Consider the following 18219-nt stretch of genomic DNA (forward strand, 5'->3'; position numbering starts at 1 on the left):
TTGGTCTGTGGAACTCCTTGCCACAACATGTGGTGACAGCATCTGGCCTGGATGCCTTTAAAAGGGGATTGGACAAGTTTCTGGAGGAAAAATCCATTACGGGTTACAAGCCATGATGTGTATGTGCAACCTCCTGATTTTAGAAATGGGCTATGTCAGATGCAAGGGAGGGCACCAGGATGAGGTCTCTTGTTTTCTTGTGTGCTCCCTGGGGCATTTGGTGGGCCGCTGTCAGATACAGGAACCTGGACTAGATGGGCCTATGGCCTGATCCAGTGGGGCTGTTCTTATGTTCTTATGCACACACCAGGTGTTAAAAACATTGTCAGCATGCTAATTTATGTTTTTTTTTTCCTTAGTAAAAAAGCTACATCAAATTTCTTTGAGATCCCATCTCAAGGTCTCCACCATTCTCCCCACTGCATCAGATTTGTGACAGACCTGGGACAGCAAGGAACAACAGTGGAATGAAATGGATAAAAAGCCTGCATGCTTTTTGTGCCAGTCTGGATGTAGCCTTAAAATAGATAATCACATGTCCAGTTTAGCGCTTTAATACGAGTAAAATTTACTTACAACTGACCATTCTTCTCAGTATAGAAACGGACCGACTTTATGGTTGCAACCACCACAATCATGCACAGCGTGACGGGCACAAACAGCATGATCACGTGTTTGGCTCCATACTTTAAGGTCAGCTCTTCTTCCTCATTATCCAGGGCAACGTGTCCCACAGTAGCTCGTTCCGAGTCAGACATGTTTCCATCTGCGGTTTTGTTAGAGCTACTGCCACTTCCAGTACGCCTTTTCTACAATAAGAACATACAGCAGGGTTTAGCAGCTGGGCAGCACCTGCGTCCTGGGGCAAATCTGCTCCCTCAAGGGCTGCTGCCTGGCTTGCTCGTTGCTAACCCAAGTGCTCTCCCTACACCTCTGTGCTGAAGTCAGGTGTATTAGACAGCCAAGATTGAAAAACAGATATAGGACACAAAAAGATGGAAGAAGCAACCATGTGACATCTGCAACAAGGAAGTCACAGGGCCAGGGCTTGTTTCTGACTCTTTTTCAGAAGTGGTTGGGATCATCTACCCAGTACTACTTCCCCTCTTAGTTGTTCTAACTGTTGATCAAAGATGTACAGCAAATATATGGGTTCAGTGATTGCTTCCTTTTCTACACTACTTCTTCATAGGCAGATATTAAAATTACAAGAGAGGACCTCACAGTTACACCAATGCTTCAATTCAGCAGTCTCCAAACTGGAAACCACCACACTCTAAAAAAGCTCTCCCTGTCCCAACAAGCGCTTAACGTTTGGCCGTGTGGCCACTTCTTTCTTCACCCAATCTGAGCACAGGAACGCTCTGGGCAGGTGCGTCCATTGCCCAATGTCCCAGCAGGCTCTGCAGCAGGATGTCAGGGCAGAGGTGACTGTCCCTGTACCCAGATGGGGTGAAGAAAGAAGCGGCAGTGTGGTAGAACTGTAAGCACTGCTCACGGGGGGGGGGGGGGGTCTCTCATCAAATACCGGATATAGCCCGTAGGCCATAGTTTGGCGAGAGCTGCTCTAATTCAAGTCATGAAACTTGTACTGTGAAACATACAGGTACATTCTAGGGAGTTGCAACCTGGAAACTCTTGCGATAGGGAATGTATGATACACACACTCATATACTGCATAGACAAATGCACCTGCCCCATCAAAGCCTTTACCCAGTCTGCACATTCCTGCCACGCAACACATAGCCATGAAGTGATCGCTCTAGGGCAGTGGTTCCCAAAATCTCATGGACAGTTTGGGAACTGGTAAGTATTTGCAGGGGAGGGCAGCAACGTGATTGGGATGATCGTGCTGCTTCTGGGGACGGGAGAGTTTTTTATACTTACCTGGGTACTACAGCTCTCTGGATGGTCCAGGGAACCTCTGCAGCTCTTCTGGCAGCCAATCATCCTGATCCTGTTGCTGCCATTGCTGTTGCCCCTTAAGAGGATAACGCTAGAGCTTCCCTAGCTAGGGCACTGCTACACCCCAGTTTGGGAATCTTTGCTCTAGGGGAAAGTCCCGGTGCACCTGTTCATAAACAGTTCTGAGCCCATGCCCAACTATAGGTCCAAAGTTAACTGTAGCCATCAACTCTAATACAGGAGAGATGCCCCAGAGGAGCAACTCAGGACTGCATATGCTGGAAGAGGCCATGCAATGAACTGAACATGCAGGATATCTACCGTCTCTACTTTCCAGAGCAGGTGAACTTACTCTGTGTGTATGAGTTTCTGCCGTTTCAGCGGCTTGTACACCTTCATGGTAAGAATTCAGGAGGGGGCTCTCGGCTGACATCAAGGACGTTCTCTCATTGCAAGTCTCCTCCTCGCTGTCGGAGTTGTTCATGAAGGTGATCATGTTCCTTCCCTCACAGACAGTCTTGGGATCTTACATTAAAGATCTCCAGATACCTTCAGAATCAGTAAGGGGAAGAAAAGCAAGAACCAGTTCAAGAAAAAAAATATTTCATAATATTAAATTAGATTTTTAGTTATTCTATAAAGGTGTGTCAGAGACCTCACAAGAAATAATATCCAGATCTTCTGAATTTTGAATTAAACAAATCCATATTCTAGAATAGACTTCTTTAACCATACTGACTTATATAGACCAAAATTTGCACTTTAACCAAATACAGCAGTATGAGCTAGTTCAGGGGTCTCCAAACCCCGGCCCAAGGGCCAAATCCAGCCCACTGGGGGATATGATCAGGCCTGTGGCCTGTGGTGGGGAAGCTTGGCCATTCAGCCCACAGTAACTTGCTGACTGGCCATATATGGAGAGCCTTGTGCAGTGAGATGCTTCCACTAAAGAGGTTTCCCTGAAGATTGCCCCAGAAGGCTCTTCCCCCTTTGGAAACCTGAAAGATTTCCAGATACATTCTGAATCAGACTGCTGGCCAATCAGTCCCATCTCTACATACTGAAAGCATGTTTTCTCTTTACAAATTAATGTCCCACAATTTCTTTCAACTTTACTTACTCAATTGTTCCTGAACTCTTTATCCCTCCAACATATTAATTCTCTCTCCAATCCCTCCAAATCATTTCCCCTTCAAAAAAATGTTTTTCCGAAAATACTGATAGACATTTTCCATCACATGCCTCCTTTCAAAAATTCACCCAAAATTAATTTTTCCTTTTCAAAATCTATTCCCCTCTCTTCCTGTGCAAATTACTTTTGCCCTTTGATCCCCCCAATCCTTTTTACAAAGTCCTTTCCCCACCTCCCATCTCTAAGGTATTTATTTCTTTATTTTCTGACCCTTGACACCGTGTCAGATATACGATGCTGCCCTTGTGCTGAAAAGTTTGGAGACCTCTGAGCTGGTGGGAACTTCATCTGCTATTGTACATACTTGAGCTGCAGCACCATAAAGATGGGTATGAAGCATTTTGCCCCAGGTCCCTAGTCTTTTTCTGCCTGACCTTGCAGCTGCAACATCTGAATGTCCTGAACATTGAAAAACCCTTGACAGATCAGATTTCCTGAATTGTGTTTAAACCTTCTGGGCATCCTAGCCTCTCAGCTGATCATATGGGGCAAAACCACTTTCACCTACTGGCTTCGAGGCCCAAGTGAAGCCCAGCCAGGATAGAGAGGATATGTCATCATAGATACCGATCAGAAAGGAAGTATACTTGCGCCCTCAGACTCTAGTGAACACAGGGGTCCACAACGAGAGGCAATCATCTCACTCCTGCTCCATCTTGTTTCTCTTGAAGCCATCTTTTACTGCCTCACTGCTTCCCATCTCTTTTTCCTCTGTCAACCCCCACTTTTGCCTCCATGGCTGCATTGACAGTCCATCATCACCACATTTGATAAGCCATCCACTAGATTTTATTTTTCCAGATATTTATTCAAGGAAGTCAGGGTGGTGTACATAGGTCCTCCCCTCCTTTTGTCCTCACAAAAACCCTTGTGAGCTAGGCGAGGCTGAAAGATAGTCAAGTTCACCAAGGAAGCTTCATGGTTGAGCCAGGATTTGAACCTGGATTCCAGGTGCAAGTCCAACACCAGAACCACTACACTATGCTGGCTCTGATGTGCTGCTACTGGAAAGGAACATAGGACTGTGATCAGACAGGAAAATACCCCACACATTTTATGATACTATGTGTCAAACCCAAGTGTCAGGAAAAAAAGTATCACATCAGTAGGCTGGGCAGCTTGTACTGGTGACCACCTTCATGGAAAAATTGCCTGTGTTTGTGCAAGAAGCAGGCATAGGGTGGGAGACAGAGAAATGAACTAAAATGTGCCTCTTGGCTCATATCTATGTAAACATGTCATATAATGATGAAGAAAAAAACAGTTCCTTCTACCAAGTCAATTACATTTTTCCATGTTTGCCAGCATTTATCCGTTATGTAGGGACAGTACAATTTTCCAACACCAAGACTAGCAGCCAGCATGACATTAGAGCAGTGTTTCTCAACCAGTGGTACAGGTACCACCAGTGGAACTTGAGTTGGTGACTGGTGGTATTTGCAGGATCCCCAGACAGCCACTGCTCGGCAATGACACCAGCAATGTAATGCAACAAACAGTGGTAGAAGGTTCAGCTCAGCAGGCAGAGTTTCAGTCCTTGCTTTCTGCATACTCAGAAAATCCCTCCTATCTACCCTGAGCCTTTTACTGGTGCCTGTAGTGTCACCTCTCACATCCCAACCAGGAAATCTGGTGATGAGTCATCACCAATTACTTTTGATAGGTGGACCATGTGAAGTGGTAAGGTGGGAAACAAATATTGAGAAATGCTGCATTAGCGGAATGGAAAGCAAGGGGCAGGAAGAACCAGGCTTGGGACAAACATAGTCCACTTATGGCTTTCATAGAAGGAGGCATTTTAAGAACACCAAACATAATACCGGCCACCCCATCCTCTCTTGTTCATTCAAACAGGGCTCAAGGGAAACAATTTGTTAAGTAGAATGAAAAACAACAACAACAAAAGAGACATACTAGTCAAAGCTGTGGAGGTTCACATTTTATTCCAAGGAGAACACAAGAAGATTCCCTTGCAACAGAGCAGGAAGCAGAAAAACAGTGCACAGATAGCCTATAAGAGCCCAATCCTATGCATGTCTACTCAGAAATGCCCTATTATAGTCAATGGAGCTTACTCCCTGGTAAGTGTGGATAGGATTGCAGCCTAAAGCTTCTTTCAGACATATACAAGCTTCATGGGGATATGTGAGGTGTATAAAATCATGAGTTTTCAGCATGTTGAATTATACACATGCAAGTTTCTTGAATGCAAATTCATATACAAAGTGCTTTCTGCACACCGACATAGTCGTCATTTTGTTCAGGTTTGTTATTAAACAACTAGCATGTATCCTACCACAGTCACGTCATCATCAGGATATATAGCAACCAAACTTGAAATAAGTAAGACTAGAGAAAGAAGGTTGTCTGTTCAGATGGTTAAAGGGGACACAAAAGAGGCACCATGAACCACAGTGTGTAATGTCACTATCTTTGGTCAAACAGTTTCACAGGTCAAAATAAACTTACAGATTACTTTTGACCAGAAGCCACAGGAGGACAAAAGAGACAAGGGTACACCATGGGAACAATGTCTCTGTTATTCCCTGTAAAAAACCAATTCCAGCACTACTGTCTGTCTGCAGCCAATGTGGAATCTGGAATATCAGTCACTGATGTCTGCCACTAGCTGCAGACATAGTGCCAACTGATGGACACTATTGACAGGAACCACAGTGACTGTAACAGGAACACAGTAGGCCTCCACAGAGCACAGTAGGCCCTGCCATAACTGCTTTTTTGCCAAGCTGGTTACACTTCTCTCAAGGAAGTAGAAGGAGGCAGAGAAGGCATCACATGGAGATAACTGCCGGGCAACTACCTCACCCTCACTCCTGCTGCTTCCTTGATCTGGAACTTCTAAAGCTTCTGAATTATAGAAGCAGTGGTTGCTAAGCATCTCCCTGCAACCAATACTTCCTCATTTGGTTTCCTGAAACAAGTGGGATGCTGAGCTTAAACATTCAGTTCCAGTTCCCTGCATGAAGGCTGTAAGTGCAAGGCGGGGGGTGCAGAGGGAGAGAGTGAACAAGCACCACCACCAACCCAGCTACAAAAATCTTGCCACCATGTCTAATTTCCCGAATTGATCTGCAAACACATCTATGTTACAGCCTTTCAGAAACATCTGTGGATATACTTTGACATACTGTATAACAAATGATCACACAGACAGAAGGAAAATCGCAGATCCAGGAACTGGCTCTGAATCTATGACACTATTCATTCTTTGCCACCAGTTTTGTTTTAGCCCAATCTGAGCAAGGCTTCCCAGGTTAAAACCTACTTGGAGTCTGGAAACCTGGATTCTATTCTAAGCTCCATTCGTTATATTATTATAGTCAAGACCAGGCAGGTTGAAATATTAAATTGTGCTTTCCATGATCTGATAAACCCCATTCATATTCTTCCTCCTCTGCAACCAGTACAGAGACAGTATTCTGGAGACAGAATACCAATGAAATATAGGCTTGACAAGAATACAGTATAGCTATACTCTCGTGCACAAAGGAAGTCCACTACAGGACAGCGAAGAGGTATTTCAAATAAACAGAGCAGCAGCACTGAGCTCAGCTAGAAAAGAGCTGCAATTGTAAGGATTAACTCTGCATCTTTCTCAGCAGAGATCTGGTGCTTTTATTGGGTTTGGTGTTTAACCCCAATATCCAGGTGTGCCTTTCTAACCCACAAACAATTTCCAAGTTTGAGGTATGAAAAGGGGGGGGGAGCCAAGAAAGCAAAACTAACAAGTACAACAGTTGCGAACTTGACATTTAATTCACAGGAGGCATCAAAATGGAAAGACAGACCCTGAGACAAACTAGACATGATACTGATCATGTCAGTTTCTCTGTGTTTTCCATTTTTCCTGTGTTGAACAGCAGCTGTGGGTGCTCCCAGATCAGGATGAGAGCAGGGGTAAGGAGGGCTTGAATCCTCCCTCCTAAGGTCCTGATACCCTCAACAGCTGCTTCTCACCCTAGGAGAGAATCTGCCTTCTGCACCACACTAAGTTTAGATGGACTGGAGAGAGATTAATCTAATGCAGTTAGAAGAGGCTTGAGGTTTGCTTCCCAGGAAGTCCATTCCATTGTCCCACAATCCCTTCCAAAACAGACTGAGGATTTTTGAAACAAATACAAAAACCTACAATGCCTATTTGCCAGAGGCAAACAGATCACATCTCATGAGTGAATACACCTCGTGTACCAATCTCTTTAATATGACCTTCAGCTCTCTGAAGAACTACCACCACTCTATCTTAAACTTTGGGGCCACAAACTATACATGACATTAAGCCCATTTACATATGTGTGCACACTCTTCCTCCCCCTTTTCTCCTTCTCCTCTCTTCTCTGTCCCTGGATAAAAGGAGTGAAGAGCCCCCAGGTGGATTGGGACCACTGCACATGGAAGATTAACACTTCTTCCCCCCCCCCCTGTTTTCTCATCAGAAATCCACCCTGAAGTTACTGCTTGCAACAAAGAGTGACTCTGGGGGAAATTTGGAAGGAAAAGTCACATAAGGAGAGAATGTTGACATCCCCCATGGCCCCAGTACACAACCCCCTTTAATTGCTTTTTTATTTCTTTAAAGAGACACTTCTGGTTTTAATTTCTTAATGACAGGCTACAGGTAATGAGTAATTTACCACTCAAAAATGAGGGGAAATTCTCTCTTTTTGACACGTCAACAAGTCAGCAGAAGGCATGTTGATCAGAGCACAGGTGTGTTTGTTTGCTACAGTTGCTGATGATACTCGTCTGTTTGGCCTAGCAGCACTCTGCCAGGGGATTAGCGCAGTCCCATGTGATTGGAAGCTATCAGGCAGATTGAATCAATCCACCCCTCCTGCCTCCGAACAGGTCTTAAGATTTCCCACACTTGTGGGTATGTGCTTCAGCTCTACAGTATGATCAGGGCATGTCCACCCAGTGCTTATCTTGAAATTGGATGCAATTGATCCGCTTACAAATTGCACACAGACCTTGAAGTTCTCAGGCACTGGGGATTTTAGCCTGCACTAGCACCCTCCCATCACGTGGCTCAGATTAACTGTGAGAGGTTAGCATGGAATAAAGAATCAGGCATAACACCTTCCCAGCTTCTATGCAGAGTTATCACAGCAGCAGTATGTTGGTTTTGTAATTCCCCCCTCCCTGCCCCTTTAGAACCTTTCATTTTGGGGCATTTCTCTTTTCTAAAAGAAACAGAAAAGTACCTCTGCACATGCACAGAATGCTCATCCCTCCTCACTAAGCTATGCAGCCCATCTCTACAAATGTAGATTTAAGGAGTGAGGCTCCCTCTAGGATAGGCAATAAGGATTCTATCTAAACAGTGGTACCTCTCTTTTAAAAAGCTCTGTTTTCATCTCCCTTAACAGCAGTCTGGGAGTAACTTGCACCACCAGTGCATGCATTACTCAGAAGTTCTTACTGTGTTTGAGGGGGAGGCAGACTCCCAGGAAAGTGTGTACAGAATTTCAGCCTTAATGCTTGTACAGCTACTGGTACACCCCTATATCACTGCTTCTTGCTATGCACCCAACTGGAATTGCTTTGACCTCACAATGCAGTCCAACACCACTTGGCAAATCACCACAAAGCAAGCAAGACAACATATAGTTTTGTTGCCTGGGGAAAAGTGGCATAGAAATAAATATACAAGGTAAGGAGCACTAGCAAAACGTTTGTATGAGGGGCTTCTAAACACACTTATATGTTTTGCCAAAATTTGTAGGGTTTACATTCAAGTAAATATTTCTAAACAAACGTGCTGAACTCAATGCTATTTCATTCATTTAGAGACCCAAGAACCTTAAACATGCTTAGTTCCAATTCACTGACAAATATATACTGAAACTGAAATTTTATTTATTGAATTTTTATCCTGCTTTTCTCTACACAAGGGGACCCAAAGCGGCTTACAGAAAGTCATCAAATATAGAAGATAATTAAAAATCACATTTTTTTTTTGCATGTGTATATGATTTTCAAGCATGCACTACACTTCACATGTATTATCTGGATCAGTGTTTCTCAAACTGTGGGTCTGGACCCACTAGGTGAGTTGCGAGTCAATTTCAGGTGGGTCTCCATTCATTTCAATATCTTATTTTTAATATATTAGACTTGATGCTACCATAGTATGTGACTGCATTTGGGGAAATGTTACAGACCTGCACTTTCAACAGGCTACTATGTATATTCTTTTAACAATGATAGTAAATGGGACTTACTCCTGAGCAAGTGTGGGTAGGATTATAGCCTAGGATTGTTAAAAATTTTCCTGTTTGATGATGTCACTTCCGGGTATGACATCACCTCTGGTGGGCACAGACAGATTCTCATTTTAAAAAGTGGGTCCAAGTGCTAAATGAGTGAGAACTACTGATCTGGATGAAATTCTTACAAGAGCCCTGTAAGGTAATCGTCAGGGCCATACTAAACTTGTACCCAAATGTGCACAGAGATTCAGGTTTTTTGGGAAGGGGGTGTGAGTAAAGGTGAGTAAACACCTTTAATTAATAGGTGCTGAGGAGTTATGAAACCTAACAAACCAGAGCAGGAGGGTGTAAGAATTAAAGCCCTGTGCTAAAGAATCTTTAATACTGTATTAAAGCTTAGCAGTATTAAACTAAGGTATTACTTCACCCCCATCTTAGTTTGGATCCTAATCATGGTGGGAGGGGGAGGGTCCCCTGCATGCTATTTTTTTAACCTTCAACTGAAAGAAGGTTATTTTTTATTTAAAGGTTATTGCTTTTATTTAAATGCAGTGCATGGGGGGGGAGGCACAAACAGGATAACAACCAGAGCACTGAAGCCCTTTGCCTCTCAGAATAGCTTTGTGTCTCTTCCCATATGCTATCAATCATTTAAATGTTTGACAATCCCATCAGACCTTATTGTGCATTTCTGGGCACATATCTGGTTTTGGTCCTAATAATCACCTTATTGTATCCAAGGCTAAAAGGGAGCAGAGTGCCCAAGGCCACCTAGTAAGTTCACCACAGGGGTAAGATTCAGACCAGGGAAGTCCTGACTTGCAGCTCAGCCTCTTACTGCTACATTACACCATACCAAATCAACTAACATTATTCATGATGTTTAAGAATGCTATAATCCTGTTTATTTTTCAGTTTAAATCAATAAAGCCAAAATGCTCAGAAGTTCCAATCTGAATGGGAAAAAAGAAACAATACCCAAAGTGAAAAATCAACACATTCTTGAACTTTTCTCATACTTTACAGCAGTGGTTCTCTCACATTTAGCACCGGGACCCACTTTTTAGAATCAGAATCTGTCAGATCCCACCAGAAGTGGTGTCATGGCCCAAAGTGACATCATCAAGCAGGAAAATTTTTAACAATCCTAGGCTGCAATCCTACCCACACTTACCCAGGAGTAAGTCCCATTGACTATCATTGTTAAAAGAATATATATAGTAGCCTGTTGAAAGTACAGGTCTGTAACATTTCCCCAAATGCAGTCACATACCATGGTAGCATCAAGTCTAAAATATTAAAAATAAAATATTGAAAAGAATAGAGACCTCCCTGAAATTGGCTCATGACCCACCTAGTGGGTCCCAACCCACAGTTTGAGAAATATTGCCTTACAGCAAGACTGTGGAGTTGGTACCAACTCTGCCTCCTAAATTGCTTCTGACTCCACAATTCTGACTCCTGTTAAAGAATTAGTTATAGAAGATTACATTCCAATTGTACACATGTACATAATCAGCATATTAATTCCTTCACAGAAATGCCATCCTTATAGGTAGGAACTTTGTGTTGTATGAAACATGTGTCAATATGCAATAATCATGGAAATAGGTTTGTATGGTATGAAAGTACAAGACTTTACTTATTCATCCGCAATCTCATAGCATGTTTTATTGCCATGAGATACAGTACAGCAATTGTACTGTAATTGTACAATGACAATCAGAGGGGGGAGTAAGAAATGGGAGGAGTCCTGGCATCATTTTGCATTACAACTCAAGTAATGAATGATTACAAAATAGCTTATCCTTTCAATGATCCTTGACACCACTGGACATCCTAGACCAGTTTCTACAGCTGCGCTATGTGCAGTCTTAATTTGCCCAGAGCAAATCAGTCTTTAGAAACCAGCAGCTCAAGACACAATTTCTGCTTCCTCCAATTTTTGGGATGCCAAGAAAACAGTTGAAAAGCTTGCATTTTAAAAGGATCCTTCCAGAGACAAATGTTCTGGTTGGACATCCTTTGCAAGCTATACCAGAAGGAGAGGAAAAAGGGGGGGGGGGCTATTATGCTAACTCAACAACTGAAAGCCCCACTTCTATTTTATTCAAGAGCAAGAAAAATAGAAGACTTTGCTTCTGGAGATAACTGCCCCCACAAGAAAGGCCCACAGAAGGATCCACTCTCAGTTAGGGCCCTGAGATCCCCCCCACATCCCTTTTCAAAGTAACACTTTTTCATGAAGCACATCACAGTTACTTGCCTATAGCCGCTGCACTGATCTAATCAAAAGTGTGGAACACAAAGTCTCTTAAACCCAGAAAGATTCCAGAAAGGTGGGGGAGGGGGTGGAAGGGAGAGCCTTCTCCCTGCGGACCACACAGAAAACTGCAGGAAAGCCTTACCTGGCTCCTTCTCGACACCCCCTTCTGATTGATTCGAAAGCCTCCTTCCCGATTTGCAAGCACGAGTTTCAGCTCTTGTTTACTTAACCCCCCTAGTTAAAACCCCGACCGCTCTCTGGTCCTCATTGGCTCCGACGCGTTCTCTTTTAGAACGTTGAGTTCTCATCAGGGCACCTTCAGATTGACCCAGCCGCCTGCCACTCACAGAATGTATCCTTTTCCACTCTGTCGTCCAATGAGGAAGAGAGGCGGGACGACGATCTACCAATGAGGAGCCAGCGCTGTCAGAATTTCCTCTCTTAATCCGGGCGGCAGGAGGGAGTGGACTGGAAACCGGTCCGAAAAGCAGGCTGGGTAGATGTGTGACTCCGGGGCACAGTTTCTTGCTCCCAAGAGATGCGACTCGTGCCGTTCTCCAAGATTCTGATCTAGGACGCAGCATATAAATGTGCGTGTCGTGTGAAATCAGTGTATTGTATTCGCTCTGCACACGAAAGACATTGACAGCCCAATCCTATCCACTCTTTCCTGGGAGTAAGCCCCATTGATACTAATGGAACTTACCTCTGAGAAGGCGTGCATAGGATTGGGCTGTCACACAACAGTGCCGAGAAAGCTTGGTCGCTGAGATAGGGATGTCAGGCTGCAGTCCTATAAACACTGTCCTTGGAGTAAGCCCCATTGAATACAATGGATGCTACTTCTGAGTAGACACACATAGGATTGGGCTGTTAGAGCGGTAGGTTGATACCTACCACTGGCCAGTCCCAAGCATTTTTTTAAATTAGAAATAGGTAGTAAGACTTGCTTTGGAGTAACTTTGATAAAAGCAGTTGAATTCCGCTTGGATTGGAAGCATTGAAGCCCAAGCACAGCTCCTGAACTGCTAGACTGGCTGTTCTCAAACTTTTTAGCATCAGGATCCACTAGAAAGTGATGTCTTTAATCTAGAAGTGATGTCATGGATGGAATTGACTTAGGGCCCAATCCTATCCAATTATCCCAGCACCAGTGCAGCTGTGCCAATGAGGTGTGCACTGCATCTTGTTGTGGGGAAGCAGTCACAGAGGCTTCCTCGAGTTTGTTCCCTTGCCTCAGGGCTGCATTCTGTTTGCACTGATGCTGAAGAGTTGGATAGGATTGGGCACTTACCCAGGAGTAAGCTCCATTGACCATCATTGTTAAAAGCATATACACAGTAGCCTGTTAAAAGTACAGATCTGTAAAGTTTCCCCAAATGCAGTCACATACCATGGTAGCATCAAGCCTAATATATTAAAAATAAAATATTGAAAATGAATGGGGACCCGTCTGAAATGGGCTTGTGACCTACCTAGTGGGTCCCGACCCACAGTTTGAGAAACACTGAACTAGACAAATGGTTTACAGCCCAATTCACAGTTTCCCAACCTTTCCTGGGAGTAAGCCCCATTGACTCTAATGGGACTTACTTCTGAGTAGACATGCATAGGTTTGGGCTGATATTCTTCAGATGAACAGCTTGATCCGAAACACATATTTAAATATAAATTCAACTCCCCTCAACTAACTACTAAATTTGCCGGGAATTTCCGGGCAAAAGTTTCCAAGCCTCCTATACGTGGCATGAATACAGGCACAGTGCCTGTTGTCTTGAGATAGGTTCTCTTTGAGGTATCAAAAGACATATTTGTCAAAAATAAATCCACTATGTTTCAGCTTATGGTACAGGCTGTAAATATGCCAGAACTAGGTAGCATACTCATATATCATGGCCAGCTGAGATAAAAATTACAAGGAAAGAAAAAAAATATATTGATGATCCTTCTATTCATCTGTTGTTTAAGACAAAATATTGGTATATTACGTTTGAAAAATTAATTGCTTCAAATGCTGCCTGCTGCATTTTCTGCAACACAAATTATTCCAGTTGTGATGACACACATGTTAAGCTTGATTAATTTTGGTCCACATCATTAGTCCTTTTCAAATAATTAGTCTTAAAAAAATACTTTAAAGATTTGCAAATGTGGAGATCAGAACAGATCATGCAAATTAATCAGATGGTGTTATTTTTGGTGCTTTGCCAAATGCAGAATGCAGAATTTGACTTTCTTTGCCCAGTTCTTGGGTTGTTTTGGTACAATGTTAGCAATCCATCACTAGCTGTTGGACTTAGACTATCTCTTCTTAAGCTCTACTCTTTATCTTCCAGGGACAGAAATGTCACCAACGAATAAAGGAATTATGGTGAAACACACCTAACCATTGGCCCATCTGCTTGCTTTTCATGAAGGCTTTATGTGCCTGCTTATACTTTGATAATTAATATCTTCTTTTTGCCAGCCTTTCCCTAGCAAGAGCTGTTAAGAAGGCTGCAGGCTTAGAGTTCCTTCACCTACTGCTCTTTTTACTGTATCACATGCCAAGCATCTGACCTAGAGGAAACTTAATGGTTGTTTATTGTGGTTCCTTGATCCACTTTGCTGTTCTCTCTGGGAAAATCCACTTCAAAGGCTGAGAATGAAATTCTGTTCCATTGTTGATTCCTAGGGCCAGAAGTAAGAAGAAAGTCACTGAATTCAAGGCTCATGATGGCCTTTGAACCCACAGGCTCATCCCAAGGGGTCAGGGGCACATTGTAGGGGTTTGGTGAGATGTTAGAGGAGGCCACAGCAGCCCAGAAAATATGACAGTGAACAACCCAATGGATGCTGTTGAAACTTGTTCCATTGGTGCTTTGTGCCACCAAGTGATGAGTCCTCTGCCCATGGCGATGGCTGGACTCAACTGTCAGGGATGCTCCATAGGCCTTAATGCTGTCAGACTGACCCTTGTTGGAACTCATGGGTAAGCTAGGAGGCAACAGAGTGCCACTCGGACAGGGTTGCCTGAAGTGATTCAGAGCCCAAATCTATGCATGTCTGCTTAGAAGTAAGTCTCATTAGAGGCAGTGGGGCTTAGTCCCAGGAGTGGATAGGACTGGGCTGTCACATTGCACTGGCCTAGATGGCCAGATGGCCTGCTACCGCCAGGATGCCCCCTGATCATGGGAATGAGACTGGGCCCAATGTCCCTCTTCTTGCCTCTTGTCTTGCCTCTTCTCTTGCCACCTTCTCTTTGATCTCTCATCTTGCTCCTTTCTCCTGCCCCTTTCCCCACTCTCATTCCTTCTACCGCTTCACTTTGTTTCCCCTTTCTCTTCTCCCTTCTGTCTCCTCTCTGCTCTTCCTTCCTTCTTTCATCTACCGATGTCATTCTTGCCTCTTTCCTTGACTCCACTCTTTTTTCTTGTCTGCTCTCTCATTCATTTGTCTCTCCTCTTTGCTCCCCACCACATTCTGTTCTGCTCCTGCTTTAAATTCTCCTGCCATGCTGCCACCTCTCTATCTTCTGGATTGCTGCCAGATGCACTGTGGCCAGTGCAAGTTCTGGCACTGAGAAATGTTGTTAACAGCCTTGTGATGCTCCTTCCAGGGTTGTTCAAAGGCACAGGTAGGAAAGCAGACACCACAAGGCTTTCCATTCCAAACCGTGTGATCCTGTGCATCTGTATCTGGGACAATAAATTTTGAATGGGCAGTTCAATGTCAACAAGTGTCAAGTTGGCAAAAAAAGAAACAAGATAAGTTTCACTGATGGGGTGAGTTGTTAGTGATGAACTAGAAAAGGAATATTAGGCCCAAATTCTAACCAATATTCCAGCACTGGCATGACTGTGCCAATGGGACATGTGCTTCATCTTGCAGTTGGGTGGCACTCATGGAGGTCTCCTCAAGGTAAGGGAATGTTTGCTGCCTTACCTTGGAGCTGCATTGCCCTTATGTCAGTGCTGGAAAGTGGGTTAGGATTGTGCCCTTAGAGTCATGATGGATAGCTCAATGAAAACATTGACCCAGGGTACAACAGCTATAAAGAAGGCAAATTCCATGTTAGGGGTCATTAGAAAGAAATTGTAAAGAAAATTGCTAATATTATAATCCTCTTGTACAAATCTGTGGTGTGGACGCATCTGGTCAGCACATCTCGAAAAGGATATTGTAGAGCTGGAAAAGGCACAGAAAAGAGTCACTAAGAGTGCAATCCTAACCCTTATGTCAGTGCTTTCCAGCACTGACATAAGGGCAATGCAGCTCCGAGGTAAGGGAACAAACATTCCCTTACTTTGAGGAGGTCTCCATGAGTGACACCCAACTGCAGGATGCAGCACATGTCCCATTGGCACTGCTATGCCAGTGCTGGAAAGCACTGACATAAGGGGTTAGGATTGCACCCTAAAATGATCAAGGGACAGCAGCACCTTCCTTATGAAGAAAGGCTATGGTGTTTAGAAGTGGTGTACAAATGGGGGGCCAGGGGGCTGTGAGCCCCGGGTGCCAAGCTGCAGGGGGAAGGCAGAGGCCACCTCCCAATTTTTAAAATCTTGGTATTTTTGAATAAAATCATCATGTTATATAACATTTGATGCATATTTTCATACAGAATGCAATGAAACAAACTGCACTGAAGTATCTCTATTTTATCAAAAGTTATAACCACAAAACCCGAAAAGGAAAACACAACTGCCTTATGTAACAAAAAGTGAATTATGCTGGGAATCCTGTAACAAAAGAGGTACACAGTAACAAAAAGCAGATTACACTGGGATTACCACTGGGAATAAATAGCTTGTTGCAAGCATTTCAGAAAACCAAATGTATTCTTCATAAATGTGCTTATGTATTGCCTTCTATAGTACAACAAAACCACTTTTGTATGTATGATAGACCACAGGCCCACTGCATATTATCCTGATAGTTTGTTTTGGGTTATGATCTCTAATGTTCAGTACAGATGTGAAACCTCGTATTATATATAAGTTCAATAAAAGAAAATGTTCACTGTCTGTACTTCTTCTCTGGACATTATTATTATTCATTTCATATCTTTACTATTACTGAAAATAATTTTTTCATGGGGATGGTGCCAAAAATTTATGGGCCCCGGGTGCCAAATGACCGTCATATGCCTCTGACATTTAGGGCTATTTGGCAGCCAGGGAGACCCAGAATTTAGGCTTATAAAATTATGCATCGTATGAAGTGAAAGTGAGAGAAGTTCTTTCTCTCTTAAAACTCTAAAGCCAGAGGTGACAGGAGATTTTTGAATGGACTAAGGTAGTCCTTTGTCATGCAGCACATACTTAAATGATGGAATTTACTCCTACAAGATATGGTGATGGCCATTAACTCTGATGACTTTAAAAGAAGATTGGACAGAGTTATGGAAGACAAGCCTATCACTGGCTCCTAATCATGATGACTACTGCATGTTCTCTCTGCAGGAGCAGTGGCAGGCTGCCCCTGAATGCCAGTAGTGGGGGAGTAAGAATGGTTATGCTTTAACCCTTGAGGGTTAGGAGGTTCTAATTACTAGAATGAATTAACAGCAAGTCCCTTTCCCTCATGTATTTCTCATCCTCTGTATCCTCCCACAGTCTTGACAACACACACTAGGGGGCATGATAGGTCTTTCATACATTGGTTTTTGATGTGCTTTGGGGCACAACTTCAAATTGTGCAACTGAAATTTGATAAAACTATAAAGTTAAACATATATGGAAAGTTGCTGCCTCTCTGTACAATTCTGAGTTGTTCACTTTCTGTTGGGAATCTCATCTGGTTTGATACATTGTTCAGCAAAGAAAGTTGCTAGGAGCAAAGAATACATTCAAATAGGTCCTATTAAAGGTTGGTTGCTATATTTTTAAAATGGTGCTTTCTTTACTGCTGTGGATTTGCTTCCTTGAGTGCTTCCTGTTTGTGGTGCTGTTTGGATTCTCCCATGTGAACTTATTTGCAGTGGCATCGCTAGGAGAGTGCAGGGGGTGTGGGCCACACCAGGTGACGCGCATAGGGGGGTGACACCACTACTGGCCAAAAATTTTTAAGGGCGCAATCCTAATTTGCACTGGAAAAGGCAAACCAGGAGGCTTGCGCTGTATCCAGCACAGGATTGTGGCCAGCAGCAACTTAGCCAGAGACAAGGAGAAATGTGTTTAGCTTGAACACCACTGATGATTAACAGAAACAAAAGACAAGATCCTGTCCTGATAACCTGACCGTCTAAATTTAGAGTGAGGCGTAACAGAAGATGCAAGAAGGAAGGAAAGCAAGGGGGAGAATGGATAAATAGTTGATGGAATAGTTCACCACAGTTTGAAATAAGCTAATCTTATTTTTCCAGAAATAAAAGTTAGTGAACAAATTGTGGTTTAACCACAATTTAACCACAAATTGTGTGTATACAAGGGCAGGAGGTCTGGCCTAGAGGGTAGAGCCTCCGTTATCCCAAAGATAACATCGAAATGTCGCCAGTTTGAGGCCACTGACAGCTCCCTGAACGGCAAGACCTTGAAGCAGCTGACAAACCAAGTTGAGTTATTCCACCTGCTCTTTGCTGTGAGCGAAGAAGCATCTTGGCTGCCCTCCATGTGAGAGATGAAGGAGCTACTTGTCAGCCTGCA

At 43.4% G+C, this 18219-nt stretch overlaps 1 protein-coding gene across 1 annotated transcript in view; it reads right to left on the reverse strand.

Annotated features, from left to right (window-relative positions):
- PSEN2 (presenilin 2) overlaps positions 1-11902 on the reverse strand; it is a 36616-nt gene extending 24714 nt beyond the window's left edge. Inside the window, exons 1-3 of the mRNA XM_066618686.1 lie at positions 11736-11902; positions 2258-2454; positions 577-809 (exon numbers count right to left, since the gene is read on the reverse strand). Of these exons, the coding sequence (XP_066474783.1) occupies positions 577-809; positions 2258-2401 (377 nt within the window). The 5' untranslated portion in view covers positions 2402-2454; positions 11736-11902. The remainder of the gene's footprint in view (positions 1-576; positions 810-2257; positions 2455-11735) is intronic.
- Between the last annotated feature and the right edge of the window lie 6317 nt (positions 11903-18219).

The sequence above is a fragment of the Tiliqua scincoides genome, chromosome 1, assembly GCF_035046505.1.
Source record: "Tiliqua scincoides isolate rTilSci1 chromosome 1, rTilSci1.hap2, whole genome shotgun sequence".
Lineage (NCBI taxonomy): Eukaryota > Metazoa > Chordata > Lepidosauria > Squamata > Scincidae > Tiliqua > Tiliqua scincoides.